We start from the raw sequence: 26,398 nt of genomic DNA, 5'->3' as shown, positions 1-26,398 counted from the left end.
AATTAAATTCATTATTTTTTCCAAAGCTTGTATTCTGTTTTGATAAACAGTGTGTTAGTCTTATTCCCAGAGAGGATGCCTTCATGTGGTTTCTTCAAATAGTAATCTTCACGGGTGTTATATAACGTGTGTTCAGTGATAAATAAATGCCACCTTTTGTTAGATATCAGTTTTTTTCTTTGTAGGAATCAGGTGACACACAACAATAGGTAACAAAATCTGTCTATAAAAAGGTTCATACATGACAATACACTCATTCTCAATATTGATCATGACTCTTACACCCAAGCGCAAGTGGTACCTAGCATTTGTGATAGCAGGTGAGCAAATTGTATTTTAACAATACCATTTATGAATATTTATGTTAACTATTTATGAATGTGTTTGTCCCATATGAGCAAATAGTGTGTTTCACAAAATACTTAATGCAAAATTCATATTTTGTGTACTACTTGTATACACAGGGCTCTAAGATTTCATGTAGTAGTTTTGTGCATAGGTTCTTGTGCATAGGACTTTTGACATGGCAATACAATATATCATCTTTACCTCATTGTATGTTTATCATTATTTTCCACTCATGTAGTTGTTTGCACCAATGAAGGAGCATCTCGAGTTCTAGATAGAAGTAAGTATAGTGAAGCAGACTTGTAATTATTTCTGTTATTAAGTTTAATCTTAATAGAAATACAAAATTAACTGTACAGTGCCTTGCAGAAGTATTCACCCCCCTTGGCGTTTTTCCTATTTTGTTGCATTACAACCTGTAATTTAAATTGATTTTTATTTAGATTTCATGAATTGGACATACTGTACACAAAATAGTCCAAATTGGTGAAGTGAAATGAAAAAAATAACTTGTTTAAAAAAATATATATATATTAAAAATGTAAATGTGGTGCGTACATATGTATTCAACCCCTTTGCTATGAAGCCCCTAATAAGATCTGGTGCAACCAATTACCTTCAGAAGACACATAATTAGTTAAATAAAGTCCACCTGTGTGCAATCTGTGTCACATGATCTGTCACATGATCTCAGTATATATACACCAGTTCTGAAAGGCCCCAGAGTCTGCAATACCACTAAGCAAAGGGCACCACCAAGCAAGCGGCACCATGAAGACCAAGGAGCTCTCCAAACAGGTCAGGGTCAAAGTTGTGGAGAAGTGCAGATCAGGGTTGGGTTATAAAAAATTATCTGAAACTTTGAACATCCCACAGAGCACCGTAAAATCCATTATTAAAAAATGGAAAGAGTATTGCACCACAACAAACCTGCCAAGAGAGGGCCGCCCACCAAAACTCACGGACCAGGCAAGGAAAGCATTAATCAAAGAGGCAACAAAGAGACCAAAGATACTCCACAGCGGAGATTGGAGTATCTGTCCATAGGACCACTTTAAGTCGTACACTCCACAGAGCTGGGCTTCATGGAAGAGTGGCCAGAAAAAAGCCATTGCTTAAAAAAAAAATAAGCAAACCCATTTGGTGTTCGCAAAAAGGTATGTGGGAGACTCCCCTAACATATGGAAGAAGGTACTCTGGTTAAATGAGACCAAATTTTTTGCTTTTGGCCATAAAGGAAAACGCAATGTCTGGCACACACCCAACACCTCTCATCACCCCGAGAACACCGGAGTGATGGCAGCATCATGCTGTGGGGATATTTTTCATCGACAGGGACTGGGAAACTGATCAGAATTGAAGGAATGATGGATGGTGCTAAATACAGGGAAATTCTTGAGGGAAACCTGTTTCAGTCTTCAAGAGATTTGAGACTGGGACGGAGGTTCACCTTCCAGCAGAACAATGACCCTAAGCATACTGCTAAATCAACACTCGCATGGTTTAAAGGGAAGCATTTAAATGTCTTGGAATGGCCTAGTCAAAGCCCAGACCTCAATCCAATTGAGAATCTGTGGTTTGACTTAAAGATTGCTGTACACCAGTGGATCCCATCCAACTTGAAGGAGCTGAAGTAGTTTTGCCTTGAAGAATGAGCAAAATCCCAGTGGCTAGATGTGCCAAGCATGTAGAGACATACCCCAAGAGACTTACAGCTGTAATTGATGCAATAGGTGGCTCTGCAAAGTATTGACTTTCACTCAAGTTTTCAGTTTTTTTGTCTAATTTCTTAATTGTTTCACAATAAAAAATATTTTGCATCTTTGAAGTGGTAGGCATGTTGTGTAAATCAAATTACACAAACCCCACAAAAATCTATTCTTATTCCAAGGCAACAAAATAGGAAAAATGCCAAGGGGGTGAATACTTTCGCCAAGCCACTGCCGTTCCATGATGGCAATCATACACTGTAGTTCCTATATATGTTACTATCATATAAATACCCAGTCACTTAATGTGGGACTTAACAAAACAATTATTTTCCAGCCTCCACAGTTAGTGCTGGAGGAGTACGTTTAGTGGATGGCCCAAACAACTGCTCTGGCAGGGTGGAGGTGTATTATGCAGGCCAGTGGGGTACAGTGTGTGATGATGACTGGGACCTTCTGGATGCCAAGGTAGTGTGTAGAGCGCTGGGCTGTGGGGTGGCGCTGGAGGCCCCGGACCAGGCTCACTTTGGCCAAGGCAGGGGGGAGATCTGGCTAGATGATGTGGAATGTTCTGGGAATGAAGAGGCACTGCTTGGCTGCAGCTCAGATGGACTGGGGTCACACAACTGTCGACATTCTGAGGATGCAGCAGCAATATGTGAGGGGCAGTCAGGTAAGTGTGTGGTTGAATTTTCTTAGAAGATTTATCTAAACTGCCAACACCAGCCAGGGGCTTGTGTAATGCTACCATTTCTCCTCTCTCTCTCTCTCTCTCGCTCTCTCTTTCACTCTCTCAGGTCCATCCCCTTCAGATTTCCATTGTGAGTAATTAAAAAATTATTCCCCAATGGGCACAGACATCAATTCAACGTCTATTCCACATTGGTTTAACGCAATTTCATTGTAATGATGTGGAAACAATGTTGATTTAAACAGTGTGTTCCCAGTAGGTCTTTACTTTATGTTTCAATTGCAGAAAACCTCACGATATGCAAAGAAATTATGGTAACATCAGATATCCTGTATATTCACACGTCATGAGAAGAAACCCCTTACTGCAAGGGCATATCGACAGATTTTTCACCTTGTCAACCCAGGAATGCGAACCACCAACGCTATTACCCGCTTGGCTACCTACCGCCTTTGACCTTTGACAATAGCAGGTGCTGTCACGGTTGTCTTCGTCCTCTGACGATAGTGCGAAATCGTCATCAGAAAATGTGGACCAATATGCAGCAGGTACGTGAATGCTCATCTTGACTTTTATTTACTATAAGAATGAACATACAAAATAACAAAATACGAAGACGAACAAATAACAGTCTGGCAAAGCATAGGGCTTTACACAGAACAATCACCCACAAAACACAAACACAAACACACCCTCATTTATGAGACTCTCAATCAAAGGCAGATAGACAACACCTGCCTTCAACTGAGAGTCCCAACACCAATTCACCAGACATAGAAACAGACATACTAGACTCCACATAGAAATACCTAAACATAAACCAACACCCGGAATTACTAAAACAAACACCCTTAAACCAAACACACCACCCTGAACCACATAAAACAAATACCCTCTGTCACGCCCTGACCAAACTACAAACAATTAACCTTATATACTGGCCAGGACGTGACAGGTGCTGTCTGTCTCTTCAGCAGTAGTTGAAGAGGAAAGATTCAAATCTAATTTATTGGTCACATACACGTGTTTAGCAGGCCGCTCAGCAAGGAAGAAGCCACTGCTCCAAAACCGCCATAAAAAAGCCAGACTACGGTTTGCAACTGCACATGGGGATAAAGATCGTACTTTTTAAAGATATGTCCTCTGGTCTGATGAAACAAAAATATAACTGTTTGGCCATAATAACCATCGTTATGTTTGGAGGAAAAAGGGGGAGGCTTGCAAGCCGAAGAACACCATCCCAACCGTGAAGCACGGGGGGTGGCAGCATCATGTTGTGGGGGTGCTTTGCTGCAGGAGGGACTGGTGCACTTCACAAAATAGATGTTATCATGAGGAAGGAAAATTATTTAGATATACTGAAGCAACATCTCAAGACATCAGTCAGGAAGTTAAAGCTTGGTCGCAAATGGGTCTTCCAAATGGACAATGACCCCAAGCATACTTCCAAAGTTGTGGCAAAATGGCTTAAGGGCAACAAAGTCAAGGTATTGGAGTGGCCATCACAAAGCCCTGACATCAATCCTATAGACAATTTGTGAGCGAAACTGAAAAAGCGTGTGCGAGCAAGGAGGCCTACAAACCTGACTCAGTTACACCAGCTCTGTCAGGAGGAATGGGCCAAAATTCACCCAACTTATTGTGGGAAGCTTGTGGAAGGCTACCCGAAATGTTTGACCCAAGTTAAACAATTTAATGGCAATGCTACCAAATACAAATTGAGTGTATGTGAACTTATGACCCATTGGGAATGTGATGAAAGAAATAATAGCTGAAATAAATCGTTCTCTCTACTATTATTCTGGCATTTCACATTCTTAAACTAAAGTGGTGATCCTAACTGACCTAAGACATGGACTTTTTACTAGGATTAAATGTCAGGAATTGTGAAAAACTGAGTTTAAATGTATTTGGCCAAGGTGTATGTAAACTTCTGACTTCAACTGTATATGTCAGAGTGGCATTGGACTAAGATACAGTGACATAGTATGGAAAACAGTATATACATATGAGATGAGTAATGCAAGATACGGAGATATTATTTAAGTGGCTAGTGTTTCACACCTCAAATGTGCTAGTGATGGCTGTTTAGCAGTCTTATGGCCTTGAGATAGAAGCTGTTTCAGTCTCTTGGTCCCAGCTTTGATGCACCTGTACTGACCTCACCTTCTGGATAATTTTGGGGTGAACAGGCAGTGGCTCGGGTGGTTGATGTCCTTGATGATCTTTTTGGCCTTCCTATGGCATTGGTGCTGTAGGTGTCCAGGTGGGCGGGAAGTTTCTCCCGGTAATGCGTTGGGCAGACCGCACCACCCTCTGGAGAGCTTTGCGGTTGTGGGCCGTGCAGTTGCCCTACCAGGCGGTGATACAGCCCGACAGAATGCTCTCAATTGTACATCTGTAAAAGTTTGTGAGGGTTTTAGGTGTTAAGACAAATTTCTTCAGCCTCCTGAGCTTGAAGCGGCACTGTTGCGCTTTCTTCACCACACTGTCTGTGTGGGTGGACTATTTCAGTTTGTCAGTGATGTGTACGCCGAAGAACTTGAAACTTCTCCACTGCGGTCCCGTTGATGTGGATAGGGGGGTGCTCCCTCTGCTGTTTCCTGAAGTCCCCGATCATCTCTTTAGTTTTGTTGACGTTGAGTAAGAGGTTATTTTCCTGGCACCACACTTCCAGAGCCCTTACCTCCTCCCTGTAGGCTGTCTCATCGCTGTTAGTAGTCAAACCTATTACTGTTGTGTCGTCTGCAAACTTGATGATTGAGTTGGAGGAGTGCATGGCCACGCAGACATGGGTGAACAGGGAGTACAGGAGGGGGCTGAGCATCCACCTTTATGGGGCCCCAGTGTTGAGGATCAGTGAAGAGGAGGTGTTGTTTCCTACCTTCACCACCTGGTTCAGACCCATGGCCTCGAGCTTGATGATGAGTTTGGAGGGTAATATAGTGTTGAATGCTGAGCTATAGTCAATGAACTGCATTCTTACACAGGTATGCCTCTTGTCCCGATGGGACAGGACAGTATGCAGTGTGGTGGCGATTGCATCGTCTGTCGATCTATTGGGACAGTAAGCAAATTGAAGTGGGTCTAGGGTGGCAGGTAAGGTGGAGGTGATATGATCCTTGACTAGTCTCTCAAGGCGCTTCATGATTACGGAGGTAAGTGCTACGGGGCTATAGTTATTTATCTCAATTACCTTTGCTTTCTTAGGTGCAGGGACAAAGGTGGCCATCTTGAAGCATGTAGGGACAACAGACTGGGATAGGGAGAGATTGAATATATCTGTAAACACACCAGCCAGCTGGCCTGCGCATGCTTTGAGGACGCGGCTAGGGTTACCATCTGGGCCGGCAGCCTTGCGAGGGTTAACATGCTTAAATGTCCTACTCATGTTGGTCATGGAGCAAGAGAGCCCACAGTCCTTGATAGCGGGCCGCATCGGTGTCACTGTATTATCCTCAAAGAATCGAAGAAGGTGTTCAGCCTGTCCGGAAGCAAGACGTCGGTGTTCCTGGTTTTCCTTTTATAATCTGTGATTGTCTGTAGACCCTTCCATATACGTCTTGTGTGTGTGAGATGTTGAACTGGGACTCAACTTTGTCCCTTTACCGATGTTTAGCCTGCTTGATTGCTTTGCGGAGGGAATAACTACGCTGTTTGTATGCTGCCACATTCCCAGTCACCTTGCCATGGTTAAATGCAGTTCTTTGCACTTTCAATTTTGCGCGAATGCTCTCTTCTATCCACGGTTTCTGATTGGGGTAGGTTTTAATAGTCACAGTGGGTACAACATCTCCTATGCACTTCCTGATAAACTCATTCACCGTATCGTTATATGTGTCGATATTATTTTCTGACGCTACTCTGAACATATCCCAGTCCGCGTGATCAAAACAATCATGAAGCATGGATTCCGATTGGTCAGACCAGCGTTGAATAGTCCTCACGACGGGTGCTTCCTGTTTGAGTTTCTGCCTGTAGGAGAAAGATGTAATCGTGGTCCGATTTGCCGAATGGAGGGAGGGGGAGGGCCTTATATGCATTCTGGAAGGTAGTATAGTAATGTTCGAGAGTTTTAGCAGCACGAGTACAACAATCAATATGTTGATAGAATTTCAGGAGCCTTTTCCTCAAATTTGCTTTGTTAAAATACACCGCTACAATAAATGCAGCCGCAGGATATGTGGTTTCCAGTTTACATAAAGTCCAGTGAAGTTCTTTGAGGGCCGTCGTGGTATCAGCTTGAGGGGGGATATAGACCACTGTGGCTACTATTGAGGAAAATTCTCTCGGGAGATAGTACTGTCAGCATTTGATTGTGAGATATTCTAGGTTGGGTGAACAGAAGGACTTGAGTTCATGTATGTTATCACAGTTACACCATAAGTCGTTAGTTATGAAACATATACCGCCACCCTTCTGCTTCCCGGAGAGATGTTTGTTCCTGTCGGTGCAATGTACTGAGAACTCAACTGGCTTTCGGAGTCAGACAGTATGTCCTGAGAGAGCCATGTTTCTGTGAAGCAGAGTGTGTTACAATCCCTGGTGTCTCTCTGAAAAGCAACTCTCGCCTTGAGCTCATCAACTTTATTATCCAGAGATTGGACATTAGTGAGTAAAATACTCAGGAGCGGTGGGAGGTGTGCAGAAGACCGCCTCGAGTACCTTAATTACTCTGGGGAGAGCAAACAAAGGATCTGCTCCATGCAAGTCGTAATCCTGGTCGTAATGCTGGAAGTTCTGGTGAGTTACCGCCGCTCTAATATCCAATAGTTCTTCCCGGCTGTATGTAATGACACAAAATAATTCCTGAGCTAATAATGTAAAAAATAGTACATAAACAAACAAAATGCTGCAGAGTTTCCAAAGAGCTAGTCGCGATGCTGCCATCTCCGTCGGCACCATCATAACACCATACCATACTCTTTCTCTGTCTCTCTCCCTCTCCCTCTCCCCCTCCCTCTCTCTCTCTCTCTCTCTCTCTCTCTCTCTCTCTCTCTCTCTCTCTCTCTCTCTCTCTCTCTCTCTCTCTCTCTCTCTCTCTCTCAGGTACGTACCCTTCAGATTCAGATTCCCATTGTGAGTAATCTACAAATTATTCCTTACTTTGTTTCAGTTGCAAAACAAGTCATATTATGTATTTGTAAAACAAAAAGTTGGTGCCTGTTACACGTTTCTCCCTTTCCCTTCCTCTTAACTCAAACAGCTGACTTGACAGTGCGCCTAGTTGATGGTCCCAACCGCTGCTCTGGCAGGGTGGAGGTCTACCAGGATGGGAGTTGGGGGACAGTCTGTGATGATAACTGGGCTTTGCTAGATGCCCAAGTTGTATGTAGGGAGTTGAGCTGTGGACCAGCCACAGAGGCTCCTCACCAGGCTCACTTTGGTGAGGGGAGTAGCTCAATCCTATTGGATGATGTGGCGTGCATGGGAAGTGAGGGATCTTTACTGGAATGCAGCTCAGGAGGGATAGGAAACCATGACTGTGGCCATGATGAAGATGCCAGTGTAACTTGCATGATGGGTAAGTCTCAGTATACAAATACAGTAGACAAAAATAGTTTATGTTCAGATGAATTAAGGATAATTTAATACCTGTTTTTCACAATATCTTACTCTCATTGTCAATGTCCCTTCTCCATATTTTCCTATTTTCATAACCTCCAATTCAAGAACAAGAAGACCCATTTAAAAACAGTAAGATCAATTCCATACAACTATATTATAAGTGTGTCATGGGGGGCAGGGTGTGTGATGATGACTGGGACGTGAGCGCTGCTGACAGCTCCACTGTATGTGGGCAATTTTTTTATTTTATTTAACTAGGCAAGTCAGTTAAGAACAAGTTCTTATTTACAATGACGGCCTACCTTGGCCAAACCTGGACGACGCTGGGCCAATTGTGCACCGCCCTATGGGATTCCCTGTCACGACTCCTACCGAAGGTGGCCCCCCCTCCTGCTCGGGTGGCGCCACTGATTCCCTTTTTTGTTTTTTCCCCCTTTTCGTTATTAGGTGCACCTGTTCTTAGTTGGGCTGATTAGCGGGCTTTATTAGCCAGTAGGCCCGCCTGCTCTTTGTGCGGGATTATTTTCATTGTATGCTGTGCGTGGTTACACACTTTTTGTTGCACATTTTCAGTGGTGCGTATGTTTGCGCAAGCTGTGTTTTGTCCCTTGTGTTTGGGGCACTTTGTTTTGTAGAGCTAATACCCTGAATCGCTGTTTTCCTGCACTTGATTCCTCGTCAGAAAACACCCACGCCTTACACTCCCAATCACAGCCGGATGTGATACAGCCTGGGTTTGATCCAGGCACTGCATCTCTTGCACTGAGATACAGTGCCTTAGACCTCTGTGCCACTTGGGAGCCCTTAGGATGGCACCGGATGGGCCGGGTTTGGTATGGGAGGTGGTATTCCCATTCTGCTAGAAAACATGGCCTGTGTTGGAACAGAGGACTCTCTTTGACTGCCTCTCTGATGTGATAGGTCAGTACAACACAACGTATTCTGAGGATGCGAGTGTGGTCTGCTCAGGTGAGATTGAATAGGAAGTTCCGTATTCAATTGTTAGATGGTTCCTGACCCTGAAAGTAGTTTATGGGCCAGGATAAATTGTAATTCATGGTTCAGTTTTCTTTTAACAGCCACGCCAAACTTCAGCTAATTTAAGGCACAGGTAGGTTTATTTATATATATTGCACTTTTCATGGTTATATGCTGTGGGGTCTGAATTTATTGACACCCTTGATAAAGATGAGCAAAAATGACTCTATAAAATAAATAATTAAAATTCTGAACTAAATTGTATGCTCAGAAAAATTGGGAAATTATATTATTTATACTAATAAAATTGCTTAGAGAAAGAGATTTTGTTTAACAAGTAATGTTTTTTTCTCTCAAAAAGGTAGGGGTCAAAATTATTGACACCCCTGTTTTCAATACCTTTCAATGCCTCACCTTGCGAGGATAATAGTACTGAACCTTTTTCGAAAATGGTTAATGAGTTGGAGAACACATTGGGAGGGATCTTACACCAATCACCATACAGAATCCTTCCAGATCCTCAATATCCTTCGTCTGAGCTTATGGCCTGCCCTCTTCCATTCAAACCACAGGTTTCCAATGGCTTTCAAATCCGGAGACTGAAATGTTGATTTTGTGGCCAATAAACAATTTCTTTGTGGATTTTTATGTGTGTTTGAGATTATTGTCTTGCTGGAAGATCCACTTGCGTCCTGGTAGAGGCAACCAGGTTTTTGTCTTAAATGTACTGGTATTGGGTAAAGTTCCTGATGTCATTGACCTTAACAAGGGCCCCAGGACTAGTGGAAGCAAAATAGCCCCATAACATAAAAAATACACTACCATATTTTACAATAAGTTTGGGCTTCCTTTCTGCTCATGCATTTTCATTTCGACGCCAAACCCCACCACTGGCGTGCATGTCCGAAGAGCTTTATTTTCATGTCATCCAACAAATATTAACACCTGGAGTTTGCTAAACGACATTGGCACTTGGATTAGAACCGGTGCTTTGGTCAGATGACATGAAAATAGAGCTCTTTGGCCACACACCAGTGGTGGGGTTTGGCGTCAAAATGAAAATGCAGGAGCAGAAAGGAAGCCCAAACTTATTGTAAAATATGGTTGTGTATTTTTTATGTTATGGGGCTATTATGCTTGCACTGGTCTTGGGGCCCTTGTTAAGGTCAATGGCAAATAATCCTGCAGCAATAGGAAATGTGAATTATTATGTGCATTATACTTCATTTTCATTTTTGTAGAAATTGTTACATATTTCGTAACGGCAAATCAAGTCTGAAATTTCAAAGTGAAAATTACAAACTTCAGAAGCCTTCTTAAACCTCAAATAAACTACAAGTTCTAAATTGCCTGCATTGCAGGAAAGTTCTCCTACAACAGGGTGATCAAATTAAGATCCTTTTCCATCTACAAAGTTTTCAACTCAACGACAGTCCCACACCCTGTCATGTTCACAGTTCTACCTGTCTATTACAGATGGTATTTCCAGAGTGCGTCTGGTCAACGGTCCCAACAACTGCTCTGGTAGAGTGGAGGTGTTCGACTCTGGCCAGTGGGGTACAGTGTGTGATGATGACTGGGATCAGAGGGATGCTCAGGTGATGTGCAGAGAGTTCGGCTGTGGAGAAGCACTTGAGGCCTTTGGATCTGCCAGGTTTGGAAAGGGCAGTGGCTCCATCTCTCTGGATGACTTGGCCTGTTCTGGCTCTGAAGACTCTTTGCTGCAGTGTCCCCACAGTGGCCTGGGTAACCATGACTGTGGCCACCATGAAGATGCAGGAGTCACCTGCGCTGGTAAGATAAATGTTTGTGGCAGGAAGTTTATACATCATTATATTGTATATGTTGGTAATAGGGCTAGTGTTACACTGTAAAAACCAAATTCTACAACAGGTATTTCTATAGACATCCAGCCATTAAACTCCCTGTGGACCATCTTATTCTCTTTTTGCAGTATTGGCTCGATCCAATATGGTATCTTACTTTATTAACTGGATCAAAACCATGTATAAAAAAACCTACCGCCATATTCACTAATGATGTCCTTTAAAAATAATTCCTTCAGTGTAGAGGAACCAGTCAAGTTTGCAGTATTTTGCCTTTGCTTTTTACAATGTTTATAAAGCTATTGTATATGCAAAGAAAAACAAAATGCAAAATGCAAAATTGATGAAACATGCACTCACCTCAGTATTGTTTGTTAACCCAATTGTTACTTATTAAAGCAGAACAGGGATGCACCTAATCTCTAATCAAACCACTTAGTAAATGGAGTTAACAGTTATCTTTGTTTACAGGTCCTACAGAGAACAACAGCATTTCCAGAGTGCGTCTGGTCAATGGTCCAAACAACTGCTCTGGTAGAGTGGAGGTGTTTCACTCTGGCCAGTGGGGTACAGTGTGTGATGATGACTGGGACCTGCTGGATGCCAAGGTAGTGTGTAGAGCACTGGGCTGTGGGGTGGCACTGGAGGCCCCGGACCAGGCTCACTTTGGCCAAGGCAGGGGGGAGATCTGGCTAAAGGATGTGCAATGTTCTGGGAATGAAGGGTCACTGCTTGGCTGCAGCTCAGATGGACTGAGGTCACACAACTGTGGACATTCTGAGGATGCAGCAGTGATATGTCAGGGGCAGTCAGGTAAGTGAATGGTTGAATTTTCTCAGACAACTTATTTAAACTACCAACACCAACCAGGGGCTTGTGTAATGCCACCATTTTTTCCTCCCTCTCTCTTTCTCTCTCTCTCTCAGGTCCATCCCCTTCAGATTTCCATTGTGAGTCATCTAAAAATGAATTACCACTGGGCACAGACGTCAATTCAACGTCTATTTCACATTGGTTCAACGTAGTTTCATTGTAATGATGTGGAAACAATGTTGATTTAAACAGTGTGTTCCCAGTGGGTCTTTACTTTATGTTTCAATTGCAGAAAACCTCACGATATGCAAAGAAATTATGATTCACATGTCATGTGAAGAAACCCCTAACTGACATAACCAGTTTGCCTCAGTGCAGTTTGTGGTCACTTATCACCATAAATCTGAGCATTGTTTATGGTAGGTATATTTTAGGTTCGAATAAGAGATTTACATTTACATTTTAGTCATTTAGCAGACACTCTTATCCAGAGAGACTTACAGGCGCAATTAGGGTTAAATGCCTAGCTCAAGGGCACATGAACAAATTTTTCACTTAATCAGCTCGGAGATTCAAACCAGAGACCTTTCGGTTACTGGCCCAAAGCTCTTAACTGCTAGGCTACCTGTCTCCTTTGACCTGGGGCCTGTAATTCAGCTGGCAGACAATGGCAGGTGCTGTCTGTCTCTCCAGCAATAGTTGAAAGGGAAATATTTAACACCATACGATATTCTCTCTCTCTCCCTCTTTCTCTCTCTCCGTCTCTCAGGTCCATCCCCTTCAGATTCAGATTCCCATTGTGAGTAATCAAAAAATGATTTATTACTTTATGTTTCAGTTGCAAAATGAGTCATAATATATATTTGTAAAAAAAAAGTTAGAGCCCATTACACTTTTCTCCCTTTCCCTTCCTCTTAACTCAAACAGCTGACTTGACAGTGCGCCTAGTTGATGGTCCCAACCGCTGCTCTGGCAGGGTGGAGGTCTACCAGGATGGGAGTTGGGGGACAGTCTGTGATGATAACTGGGCTTTGCTAGATGCCCAAGTTGTATGTAGGGAGCTGAGCTGTGGACCAGCCACAGAGGCTCCTCACCAGGCTCACTTTGGTGAGGGGAGTGGCTCAATCCTATTGGATGATGTGGCGTGCATGGGAAGTGAGGGATCTTTACTGGAATGCAGCTCAGGAGGGATAGGAAACCATGACTGTGGCCATGATGAAGATGCTAGTGTAACTTGCATGATGGGTAAGTCTCAGTCTACAATTACAGTAGACAAAAATAGTTTATGTTCAAATGAATTAAGGATAATTTAAGACCTGCTTTTCACAATATCTCACTCTCATTGTCAATGTCCCTTCTCCATATTTTCCTATTTTCATAACCTTCAATTCAAGACCAAGAAGACCCATTTAGAAACAGTAAGATCAATTCCATACAACTATATTATACGTGTATTATGGGGGGCAGTGGGGTACGGTGTGTGATGATAACTGGGACGTGAGCGCTGCTGACGTGGTCTGCAGACTGCTCCGCTGTATGTGGGCTATACAGTGGGGGGGAAAGTATTTGATCCCCTGCTGATTTTGTACGTTTGCCCACTGACAAAGAAAGGATCAGCCTAAAATTTTTATGGTAGGTTTATTTGAACAGTGAGAGACAGAATAACAACAAAAAAATCCAGAAAAACGCATGTCAAAAATGTTATAAATTGATTTACATTTTAAAATGGTTAATGAGTTGGAGAACACACTGGGAGGGATCTTATGCCATTACTCTATACAGAATCCTTCCAGATCCTTGATATCCTTTGTCTGCGCTAATGGACTGCCCTCTTCAATTGTTTTAGTATTTTACCCCCTTTTTCAATCTTGTTGCATCGCTTCAACTCCCCAAAGGGCTCGGGGAGAAAACGGTCGAGTCATGCGTCCTCCAAAACATGTCCCACCAAACCACACTTCTTAACCCGGAAGCCAGCCGCACCAATGAGTCGGAGGAAACATTGTTCAACTGATGACCGGGGTCAGCCTGCAGGCACCTGGCCCACCACAAGAGCGCAATGAGCCAAGTAAAGACCCCCCAGCCAAACCCTCCCCTTACCCGGACGAGGCTGGGCCAATTGTGCGCCGCCTTATGACAGCCAGTTGTGATACAGCCCGGGATTGAACCCGGGTCTGTTGTGACACCTCTAGCACTGGGGTGTAGTGCCTTAGACCGCTGTGCCACTCGGGAGGCCCTGCCCTCTTTAATTTAAACCACATGTTTTCATGGAAAATTTTGATTTTGTGGCCAATTAATCATTTCTTTGTGGATTTTGCTGTGTGCTTGGGGTTATTGTCTTGCTGAAAGACCCACTTGCAGCCAAGTTTCAGCCTCCTTCAGAGGCAACCATGTTTTTGGCTAAAATGTCCTAGTACTGGGTAAAGTTTCTGATGTCATTGACCTTAATTCACAAGGATCCCAGGACCAATGGACGCAAAATAGCCCCATAATATCAAAGATCCTCCACCATATTTTACAGTCCATACTGTATGGGTTATTTTCTGCTCATGCATTCTCATTTTGACACCAAACCTACCACTGGTAGGTTATTACATACAGCCGAGAAGAACTATTGATATCAGAGTTGCGGTAACTCACAAGCACTACCAGCATTACAACCAGGAATACGACTTTCCCGAAGCGGATCATTTGTTCAAACCACCCAAAGCAATTGAACTGATTCCAGAGAGCGACCCAAAACAACGGCGGTGAAAAAGAGGGACTGGAAGTGGTCTTCTAGTCCAACTTAGGAGGAGCGCACACCACCCACCACTTCCGAGTATATTACTCGCTAATGTTCAGTCCCTGGATAACAAAGTTGACGAGAACAGGGCAAGGGTTACTTTCTGAAGATACATCAGGGATTGTAACATACTCTGTTTCACGGAAACATGGCTCTCTCGGGATATTACTGTCGGAGTCGGTCCAGCCATCTGGATTCTCAGTTCATCGCACCGACAGAAATAAACATCTCTCCGGGAAGAAGAACGGCGGGGGTGTATGTTTCATGATTAACGACTCATGGTGTAATTGTAATAACATACAGGAACTCAAATCCTTTTTTTCACCCGACCTAGAATACCTCACAATCAAATGCCGACCGTATTATCTCCCAAGATAATTCTCTTTGGTTATTGTCCCAGCCGCGTATATCCCCCTCAAGCCGATACCACAACGGCCCTCAAGGAACTTAACTGGACTTTATGCAAACTGGAAACCATATATCCTGAGGCTGCATTTATTATAGCTGGGGATTTTAACAAAGCAAATTTTAGGAAAAGGCTACCTAAATTCTATCAGTATATCGACTGTAGTACTTGCGCTGGAAAAAACACTCAACCATTGTTATTCCAACTTCCGGGATGCATACAAGGCCCACCCCCGCCCTCCTTTCAGCCAATCTGACCACAACTACATTTTGCTCCTCCCTTCCTATAGGTAGAAACTCAAACAGGAACTATCTGTGCTAAGGACTGTTCAACGCTGGTCTGACCAATTGGAATTCACACTTCAAGATTGTTTTGATCACGCGGACTGAGATATGTTCTGGGTAGCTTCCGAGAACAATATTGACGTGTACACTGAGACGGTTACTGATTTCATCAAGAAGTGTATAGGAGATGTTGTACCACTGTGAATATTAAAACCTGCCCTAACCAGAAACTGGATAGATGGCAGCATTCACACAAAACTGAACGTGTGAACCACAACAAAGTAGTCATTCCCTCTGCAAAACAATCAAACAGGCAAAACGTCAGTATAGAGACAAAGTGGAGTCGCAATTCAATGGCTCAGACATGAGACGTATGTGACAGGATCTACAGACAATCAGACTACAAAAGGAAAACCAGCCATGTCATGGACATCGACGTCTTGGTACTGGACAAGCTAAACATGTTCTTTGCCCGCTTTGAGGATAACCCAGTGCCACCAACGCGGCCAGCTACCAAGGAGTGTGGGCTCTCCTTCTCCGTGGCCGACGTAAGTAAGACATTTAAACTTGTTAACCCTCGCAAGGCTGCCAACCCAGACGGCATCCCTAGCCATGTCCTCAGAGCATGCGCAGCTGGCTGGTGTGTTTACGGACATATTCAATCTCTCCCTATCCCAGTCTACTGCCCCCACATGCTTCAAGATGGCTACCATTGTTCCTGTACCCAAGAAGGCAAAGAAAACTGAACTAAATGACTATCGCCCCATAGTACTCACTTCTGTCATCATGAAGTGCTTTGAGAGACTAGTTAAGAATCATATCACCTCCACCTTATCTATCACCCTAGACCCACTTCAATTTGCCTACCGGCCCAATAGATCCACAGACAGTGCAATCGCCATCACACTGCACACTGCCCGATCCCATCTGGACAAGAGGAATACCTATGTAAGAATGCTGTTCATTGACTATAGCTCAACATTCAAGCTCATCATTAAGCTCGAGGCCCTGGGTCTGAACCCCGCCTTGTGCAATTGGGTCCTGGACTTCCTGACGGGCTGCCCACAGGTGGTGAAGGTAGGAAACAACATCTCCACTTCGCTGATCCTCAACACTGAGGCCCCACAAGGGTGCTTCCTCAACCCCTGCCTGTACTCTCTGTTTACCCATGACTGCGTGGCCATGCACTCTTCCAACTCAATCATCAAGTTTTCAGACGACACAACAGTAGTATGGTTGATTACCAGCAACGACGAGACAGCCTACAGGGAGGAGGTGAGGGCTCTGGGAGTGTGGTGTCAGGAAAATAACCTCTCACTCAACGTCAACAAAACAAAGAATATGATTGTAGACTTCAGGAAACAGCAGAGGGAGCACCCCCTATCCACATCGACGGGACAGCAAAGGAGAAGGTGGAAAGTTTTAGGTTCCTGCGTACATATCACTGACAAACTGAAATGGTCCACCCACACAGACAGCGTGGTGAAGAAGGCGCAACAGCGCCTCCTCAACCTCAGGAGGCTGAAAAAAATTGGGTTGTCACCTAAAACCCTCACAAACTTACAAAATTGAGAGCATCCTGTCGGGCTGTATCACCGCCTGGTACGGCAACTGCACCGCCCACAATCGCAAGGCTCTCCAGAGGGTAGTGCGGTCTGCACAACGCATCACCGGGGGCAAAGTACCTGCCCTCCTGGACACCTAAGGCACCTGATGTCACAGGAAGGCCAAAAAGATCATCAAGGGTAACAACCACCTGAGCCATTGCCTGTTCACCCAGCTATCATCCAAAAGGCGAGGTCAGTACAGGTGCATCAAAGCTGGGACCGAGAGACTGAAAAACAGCTTCTATCTCAAGGCCATCAGACTGTTAAATAGCCATCACTAACACAGAGAGGCTGCTGCCTACATACAGACTTGAAATCATTGCCCACTTTAATAAATGTAACACTAGTCACTTTAATAATGTTTACATATCTTGCATTACTCATCTCATATGTGTATATACTGTATTCTATTGTAACGGCCGTCGAAGGGAGTAGACCAAGGCGCAGTGTGTTTAGTGCTCATCTTGAATTTTAATGCAGAAATAGAACACTTACAAAAGAAACAAAATGACAGCCAACAGTTCCGTCAGGATTCCAAACTACTAAACAGAAAACAACCACCCACAAAACCCAAAGGAAAACAGGCTGCCTAAGTATGGCTCCCAATCAGAGACAACGATCTACAGCTGTCCCTGATTGAGAACCATACCCGGCCAAAACAAAGAAATACAAAACATAGAAAAAAGGACATAGAATGCCCACCCTAGTCACACCCTGGCCTAACCAAAATAGAGAATAAAACCCAGTCTATGGCCATGGCGTGACGTCTATACTATCTACTGTATCTTAGTCTATGCTGCTCTGACATTTCTCGTCCATTTATTTATATATTCTTAATTCCATTCCTTTACTTAGATTTGTGTGTATTAGGTATTTGTTGTGAAATTTTTAGATATTACTTGTTAAATATTGCTGCACTGTCGGAACTAGAAGCACAAGCATTTCACTACACCTGCAGTAACATCCGCTAAACACGTTTATGGGACCAATAATATTTGATTTGATTTAATTTGGTGTGCGTGGCCAAAGAGCTCAACTTTCATGTCATCCAACAAATGTAAACACCTGGAGTTTGCTAAACGGCATTGGCACTTGGATTGGAACCGGTGCAATGGTCAGATGACATGAAAATAGAGCTCCTTGGCCACGCACACCAGTGGTGGGGTTTGGCCTCAAAATGAGAATGCATGAGCAGAAAAGAACCCCATACTTATTGTAATATATGGTGGTGTGTTTTTTATGTTATGGGGCTATTTTCCTTCCACTGGTCCTGTGGGCCTTGTTAAGGTCAATGGCAAATAATCCTGCATCAACATGAAATGTTAATTGTTATGTGGATTAGAATTAATGGACATTTTTGTCGGGGTTGATACATTTTTCATAAGGGAAAATCAAGTCAGATTTCAAAGTGGAAATTACAAACTTCAGAAGCCGCCTTAAACCTCAAATACACTACAAGTTCTAAATGTCCTGCATTGCAGGAATGTTATCCTACAACAGGGTGATCTAATTAAGATGCTACATCTGTATATTTTCTACAGCTCAACATCAATCCCACCCCGACATCTTAACAGTTCTACCTGTCTATTACAGATGGTATTTTCACAGTGCGTCTAGTCAACGGTCCCAACAACTGCTCTGGTAGAGTGGAGGTGTTCGACTCTGGCCAGTGGGGTACAGTGTGTGATGATGACTGGGATCAGAGGGATGCTCAGGTGATGTGCAGAGAGTTGGGCTGTGGAGAAGCACTTGAGGCCTTTGGATCTGCCAGGTTTGGAAAGGGCAGTGGCTCCATCTCTCTGGATGACTTGGCCTGTTCTGGCTCTGAAGACTCTTTGCTGCAGTGTCCCCACAGTGGCCTGGGTAACCATGACTGTGGCCACCATGAAGATGCAGGAGTCACCTGCGCTGGTAAGATAAATGTTTGTGGCAGGAAGTTTACATATCATGATATTGTCTATGTTGGTAACTGTACTTACATTTGTGGCACAAATCCTATTCAAGTCATGGTACCTGATATTAAAATTTTTCCCACATCATGTTCAAATCATCTATAGGTGACTTTGTTGATTTTCACAATACATTTTAGATACTTTCGGATGATTTGGACATGATTTACAAAAAATGTCGGTGCCAGGATTTGGATTGGATTTGTGCCACAAATTCTAAAACATTAGCATTTGTAAAACAAGGCCAGGGAAATTAACCAAAGCATGGATTTCTGTCAAACCTTGTCCGTAGACTGTTTACAGGGTAAAGAAACCAATGTAATGTTGTACTATGGGTGAACTATCCTGTTAAGCAGAAATCAGTCAAGAAGTTTTTGCTAGCTCATACGTAGACGCTGTGTAAAAGTCTGTGTGAAAAGTAATCATTTTGATCATTTTAATATGTGGTGACCCTGTGTCAATGTTTCACTGTTTTTCTAATTTTAGGTTCTGCTTCCGGGGCCTTCTGAAAGCATGTACTGTAGAGCTCTCATCCATCCAGTCTAGTAGTAACAATGGTCAACCATAGATACTGTATGTACATTCGAATTCTATTTCTATGATACCAACCGTCTCCTCCTGGGACATACTGGTGTGCAAATCAAACACACTTCTAAAAATACAGTGCGGAAAACCATTATCTGTAACAATTGAATTCTGACCAGAGGGGATTTTCTTGCTTTCAGCAGGGAATGTAACTATTTAAACTAATGTAACTATTCCAACTATTTAAAATCCTGCCTCGTGTATCATTCATAAAAGCCCTCTTTAATGACACAATGCCAAGAAGGTTGCCGTGTCAGAGTTTCCAGACTGAGAAGGTGAAGACAACCCAGGCCAGCCAAGCACCAAAGGCCTTCTAAATTTGAACTCCAATATAATTCAAATGCAATCACATGAGGTATAAGATTAGTATGCATAAGGTGTTGGAAATTAGTTGTATAGTGTTGACAATACTGTAACTTCAATTAGGAAGTGAACTGAAATACAATTCCAAAAAATCATCAGCGAAAGTAATGGACAATTTTTTATTTGTGGTTTTAATTTCAATTCATTACATGATATTTAGACATTTAAAAGTTTGTGTTGACATTTTCTAGTTCTACTAAACATTGTATTTGTTATGGCCTTTGCATAGTTTGCTTCCTACAAGTAACAGGACCTTGAGTCATATTACCAGGCTAGTGTACGGTGAATTATTATAATTCACTATATCTTGGATTAAATCAAAGTAATGAATACTGTATTGTTCTTCCAAGGTATTTACCATTTCTTTATTTTCTTTGGAATTTTACACATATATTCACAAAGTTGCAAGAATAAGTTCACCTGCTAAATTCCTCTCCATCCACTCCATCAATAGAGAGCAACAATAGGTCATTGTTAGATGATCAAGGTATCTAATTAAGCTTTACAATATAGGCTAACTTGAACATTAGACTTTTCCCAAAATATCAATAGGAATATATTTTTCAAAGGCATTTCTATTACATTCTTTCTTTATTGTCCTCCTATTTCTCACCCACAATCACCATAATGGTTTCACATTGTCACGTTAGGCTTATGGGAGGTGCACTGCTGTTTAAGGAATAAACATTAGTCTGACAATCACATTTATGACACGAAAGAGGCCCAGCAACTCAGCGCTTTTCACAGGGTGAGCCTTAATAATCTCTATTTACATTCTGAATATGCAATCAGGAAATTCCATTTTATGCCAGAAGAGGGATACATTCCAGTTGCAGTATGCTAGAGCCGGCAGATCTCAGTTCACATCTGCTACAATTCTGATAGGACATTTAAAGGATTTCAAATTAATGAATTGATTGTGTAAATTGTTGTTTGGGCGTTGCTTAAAAAAGATGGTCTCTTTTTATAGAGGGATGAAGAGACCAAGTGTATGCCAGACTCGTGCAGGTGAAGGTCATGGACTCAATAACTTCCTTCCTCCTTCCTCTTCCTTCTTCCTCACCCCACTCCTGTGTTGGCACTGGGCTATGTTTTATTAATGGGGAAGTTGCTGGCTACATGGCTACCTCTATAATTAATGTAGTTTAGCATTAGAAGGCAATGTGTTCTGGGGAGAAGGACAGGAAAAATCTGATTATGATGAATGGACAGTGCATATCAATGAGACCAGAGAAACAACCTGTCATTTTGTCTATGTGTAGTAAACTACGTAACACTATATGCTCTGATTGTCTATTACATGTTCTGTAGACAAAATGCTTAGCTAATTATTATGATGATAATAAAAACATTTGATTGTGATGAGGCAACATAAACATGTGACAGAGCCGTTTTCAATGTAGGGCTATCAAGTAGCTTATATAGGCCTATCTACCTCCATGAATTGATGAAAGTCATTCTGATTATTATTTATTCTATGATGATTTGATTATTATTTTTTATTATATTGACATTTTGTTTTACCAATGGTTGTCTAAAGCTCAGACAGTCTATATAGGGATATTAGTACCATTATTCTGGACTAACGTGGTTGTAAAGTCTGTGTGAGCAAGGGGAGGGGTTGCAGGGAGGGATAGCTAGGAGCGTCAGCTCGGCAGTCGCAGCATCCATCCACCCCTCCCACTCTTACCCGTCGCATAGAACAGCCCATTTTAATGTTGCCATCATCACAGGACGAGTGCGGTAAGCGAGGAATCGTTTCAGCATGTAGACCAAAATTCTTGCTCACCAATTGGAGCTTATGCTATATTATCAATTAGACGAACAAATTACAGCAACGAGAATAATTGGGACCAACGACCAGAATAACAGTAATAATATCAAATAGCTACCTGCGGTCCTCAACCGTTAACTTATGCAAACACGCTAATATCTGCCTTCCATCATATCATTTTATTCCGCATTAGAGGAATTAGACATAGACGTCTGCACAATTCGGTGCTATACATTGTTATCTCCTGACCAGAAACAACAGATGGAACATCACGTCGGTATAGTCTACATCCTTCAAACGTTTTTGTCTGTCGGATATGAAGTCAATTTAAAAGTAAAGAACATTGGATTTCTTCTTTTTCTAAACTCTCCTTTGACGTCCTTGGACATGGCCGGGTGAGTATTTTTATCTCAGTTCAATGGTGTTCTAGCATTATGGTGGACTAAGGATAATATGGCATCAAAATGCCTCATGATATTGGAGTGACCTGTGAAAATGGCGAATATTTGCACCATTTATTAGACCTAGGCCTATTATTATAGCCTATACCTTTCTCGGTAGAACACTGGTATTGATAGCAGTCATCCAAAATATTATGGTACAGGTAAGCTATAATAATGAGATAAAATGTATTAATGAATCCAATATAGTGAATTGGCTACGTTATCTTTATCAATACGAGATGCTATAAAACATTTATTTGTCAGTTATTACAGGCAATTATAATTGATTACCGGGTAGACTAGGTAGGCTACATTAATGTTGTGGGCAACAGGAATAGATTATTATTCATGGTAGGGCAGCACTGCCATCTAGAATATATAAAATCCCGATTTGGCGTATTCTGGGAATAGGGTATAGGCCTACCGGTCACTTCTATGATTTATATGAGTATGCCGTTATTTTATGTCTGAATGAGTCAAATCCGTACACAGAGATAAATTATTCCGCAAATGAGCCAGTCAACACGGTTATAACCTTGTAGTAGGCCAGCTCACAGATTAAATGTAGCACATTCACTCGGGCAAAATTGTATAATTGACCCACCATAAAGAAACACACTATGTTCCAATCGTTTTTTTCCATGAGCTGCAATTCCTCTGAAATCTGTTGCCTCGAAAATATGTTCTCATTCATATTAGGCCCATCATATCCCCATTCACCTCTGGAAAAACAATTATAAAAATTATTAATATAAGGAAAGGTGTTATTTCCCTACTTTAGTGTGCATTTCTATCGTAAGGGATGGATATCGCTGACATGAGAGAGAATTTGTGCAGACCAAGGTTAACACTGATATCTGAAGGTTACAAGTAAAGGGCATGGTGGATTTTGACAATGTACTAAAACATGCTCCGTCTTGCAAGGGAAATTGATGATTTTTTAAGTTATGATATATAAACACATATGTTTCCATTCACTTTTTGATACTGTGGAAATATGAAAACATCTTAATAAAGCCAAATGCTTCGTGCCACGATGGAGGCAATTTTCGCCTCGCATCACTCGGAGGAGAGTATCCTCTGTATCCCAGATCGCTGAGCATCATGGCTGTGCGCGTCGCCTTGGTAAAAGCCCATTCTAGACATGGATTGGCTATTTCCATACACGCGTCATGACGCTCGTTCAGGAGACTGTACTGTGATAACAAATATATTCTGGAAATGTGTTTAACCTTAAACATGTTGTTGGGATTTTGATGATTCCTGGGCCCATATAGCAAGTATGGGTGGAATAGCATCAAGGGAATGCGATTCACTGTTTGAAGATGAGGAGGAGAGGGGTTATTATGCGAAGGTCATTATACAATACTCAGAATAGTGTAGGTCTGATGCATTACCTAAAGGCTTGTAAAATTCACGAGGAGACAAAATAATCAGATAATTCCATGCACACCTTCAGATTATTTACAAGTGCCTATAAAACATTGAATAGGGCCTACAACGTATAAAATCATAAGGAAATGTACACATTTCTTTGTGATGATTACAATTTGATGCCACGATTCAAAGATGTAACTTAGAGTCATAGATAAATAACATTATGAAGATATTGTATATTTGCATGGGTTTTCATCCCAATGCCTTTCTCCTCCTATTTCTAGTATGAACGTTCATTACGGTTAAGTATGTTCCCCTGATCAGAGAGCCAACCCGCTACTAAGCAGTTAGAGAGGCCATAACATCCTAAATCAATAAACTAAAAATCAATAGACTTTTTATAAATAAATGATGTCTGTTTTTTTGTTTCGTTTGATTTGTGTCCCAGTGAGGGAGGGGTGGGATTGCAGCAACTCCTATTGGCTCATTAATAATTCTCTTTGGTGCAAATTATAGATCACATTTTTATGACAGAGTGAAATCCTGTCATGATGCTGAAATCCTTACAATCTGAGAGTTATTTTCAGACTTGGGTTTATAGTAGCAAATGTTGACAACTCAACATCTAGATAGGGTTTAATGATGTAAGAATATTCCCTACAAAACCCATCTTCTCCATCTTCTCCAGCCTTTAGGTGAATCCTACACTCCACCTGCCAAAGCATCTTTCTCTTCACCTCCAAACGCTTGAGCTCTTCTTTCTGTTTCTATGGATTGGTATCCCCCTTATCATTTTGTTTGATTCTCTTTTCTCTTCCGGGGTTGTGAGACAGACCAGATTAAGGTCTTTGGTGGAATAAACCTCCGTCAAATCACGCGACAAAAACATTTCCAAATGTTCTTCCACACATGCCCTGATATGGAGAATCATAGAAGGGGCAAAGGAGGGAGTGGCATGGGGGAACATTAATCTAAAAATCACATAGTCAAGCATTTCCTACCCTGGCATATCCTGGCCTATCCTGGCCTACCCTGGCCCTTTTCAAAGAAGTCCATCAGAGAATCATTGTTTTTTGAAGAATCAATACACTTCTATTACCACACATAATCATGGGGGACTTAGCCAATAGTTCGGTGGAGTTCAAACCCAAGAAGCGAGGTAGTGGAGGGGGAACAGAGGTCAACCATGCAGGGGACTTTGGGGCCACCCTGGAGGACCTGCGGGACCTTATGGAGCTGAGAGGTGCAGAGGCCATTCAGAAGATCCAGGAGAACTACACGGACACAGAGGGCCTCTGTCAGAGACTGAAGACCTCCCCAGCCGATGGTGAGAGTCTCACTCAGACACACCACTCTCAATGACATACTTCACTGGAAACATACAATGCACTTTATTAGTCTACCTTACTAATAAAATTCAAACTAATAGGTCAAATCAACTGGATTTTTTATGAACAACCAGTTGATGATATTTTATGCTATAGCGCCACTACCATCGTGTTTGCATAGATGGTTTCTACCAGATGTCCTCATTTGTACTGTCCTCATCCGCCTGGTTTTCTATCTGTATTTGTGCATTCCCAACTCAGTCTGCCCGAACAGGCTTTCATGTTATGTTGCTAAGCTACAAAAGCATCAGCAATCTGGTGGGTGTGAGGCAGAGAGACAGACACCTCCTCTCATTCATCATGGCCTCCTGCAGCAAACATAAAATAGGCCTGAGGAGAGATGCTCAAACCACTATTTGAGCGGTTAATGTTTTCAGCATATTGCTATATTTTCACCATTATAGTTTAAAATGAGGTAATTTGTCACTTTTTAGATGATGTTAAATTATACAAGCGCCTATGATTCAACAAACTTCTAATATCTGCACACTTTTATGATGATTACAAACTATTTTTATAATTCAGTAGAGATAAATGTAGGCTGTTTCAGTTAGAGAGATGAAGGGGAATTTGTTCATGAACCTTTCATTACCATGGCAACTGTGAGAATATTGTCTGAATGAGTAAAATGTGACTTTTCACAGAGAGTCAGATTAATTATTAATTTGCATATCTCATCGCCCTGAAATGTTCCTACTCACATGTCTTTTTATCACCAGACTGTTTCACACATCATTTCTGAACTCGGTTATAGTGCGACTACATTTTGACTACCCCCCAAATGGGATTGGGTGAAAGAAAGAGAGAGAGAGAGAGAGAGATGGCTGGGTTGACAGTAGCAGCAGGTGATGTTTGGCAGGGGAGGACATGAGGTGGGTGTGCCAGAGCACACACCCCACAGAGAAGCAGACACACACTGACTTAGCCATCTGTGCCATTCCCACCCCATCTATCTCATTCTACTAAAAAAGCACCCAGCACCCAGTGTCAACACTCAAACATTTATATGTCTGTTATATGATTCATGTGAGTGAGTCTATTGCAATGTATTTTTACAGAAGTAATTGAAAGATGGTTATGCTGTGTTTTGTCTGCTCTAATGTAGACATTTTGAAAGTATTTTATTTGAATGCTCTGTCATAATGCTTACACAAGGTTGTAAGAAACATGGCCTAAACTGTAACTATCTCAAGTTCTATGACCATGTCCTATATAATGTAGTGACTGTTTATGACAACAGTATTTCACATGGCCAGTTTCTAATATGAACCTATTATGAAGTGTTACAGACAAATTCTCTGAAGCATGATGCGCTGAAACGGATTCAGATTCATGGCAGAGACCTGCAATTGGACAAATGTTTGGTTTATGTAGGCATCCTGATAGAACATCCAAATAACGTTTCCCTCTACAGTAATCTTCAACAGTTTCTTAGCTACCCACTTACCTACTGAATTCACACAAGAATCTGATACCCTCTAATAGTGTTTTAAATTAAATCCAGTGA

General features: G+C 42.2%; 2 protein-coding genes across 7 annotated transcripts in view; both read left to right on the top strand.

Moving 5' to 3' along the window:
* Positions 1 to 271: 271 nt before the first annotated feature.
* Positions 272 to 19,470, top strand: LOC115168878 (deleted in malignant brain tumors 1 protein-like). The gene is made up of 10 exons (XM_029724404.1): positions 272 to 320; positions 2,395 to 2,730; positions 7,955 to 8,256; positions 10,728 to 11,088; positions 11,592 to 11,933; positions 12,047 to 12,100; positions 12,861 to 13,162; positions 13,401 to 13,475; positions 18,587 to 18,995; positions 19,448 to 19,470. Exons 1-10 carry the CDS (start codon positions 272 to 274, stop codon positions 19,468 to 19,470), a joined length of 2,253 nt encoding a protein of 750 aa, XP_029580264.1.
* A 2,146-nt stretch (positions 19,471 to 21,616) lies between these two features.
* LOC115168230 (plasma membrane calcium-transporting ATPase 3) overlaps positions 21,617 to 26,398 on the top strand; it is a 35,441-nt gene continuing 30,659 nt past the window's right edge. For all 6 annotated transcript variants that reach the window (XM_029723312.1, XM_029723310.1, XM_029723311.1 and 3 more), the window contains exons 1-2: positions 21,617 to 22,078; positions 24,192 to 24,830. In XM_029723312.1, coding sequence (XP_029579172.1) covers positions 24,614 to 24,830 — 217 coding nt within the window. In that variant the 5' untranslated portion in view covers positions 21,617 to 22,078; positions 24,192 to 24,613. The remainder of the gene's footprint in view (positions 22,079 to 24,191; positions 24,831 to 26,398) is intronic.

Source organism: Salmo trutta, chromosome 30 (genome assembly GCF_901001165.1).
Source record: "Salmo trutta chromosome 30, fSalTru1.1, whole genome shotgun sequence".
In the NCBI taxonomy this organism is placed as follows: Eukaryota; Metazoa; Chordata; class Actinopteri; order Salmoniformes; family Salmonidae; genus Salmo; species Salmo trutta.
Note: the sequence above shows the minus strand (reverse complement) of the source record. Positions and strands in the feature narration are given on the sequence as shown.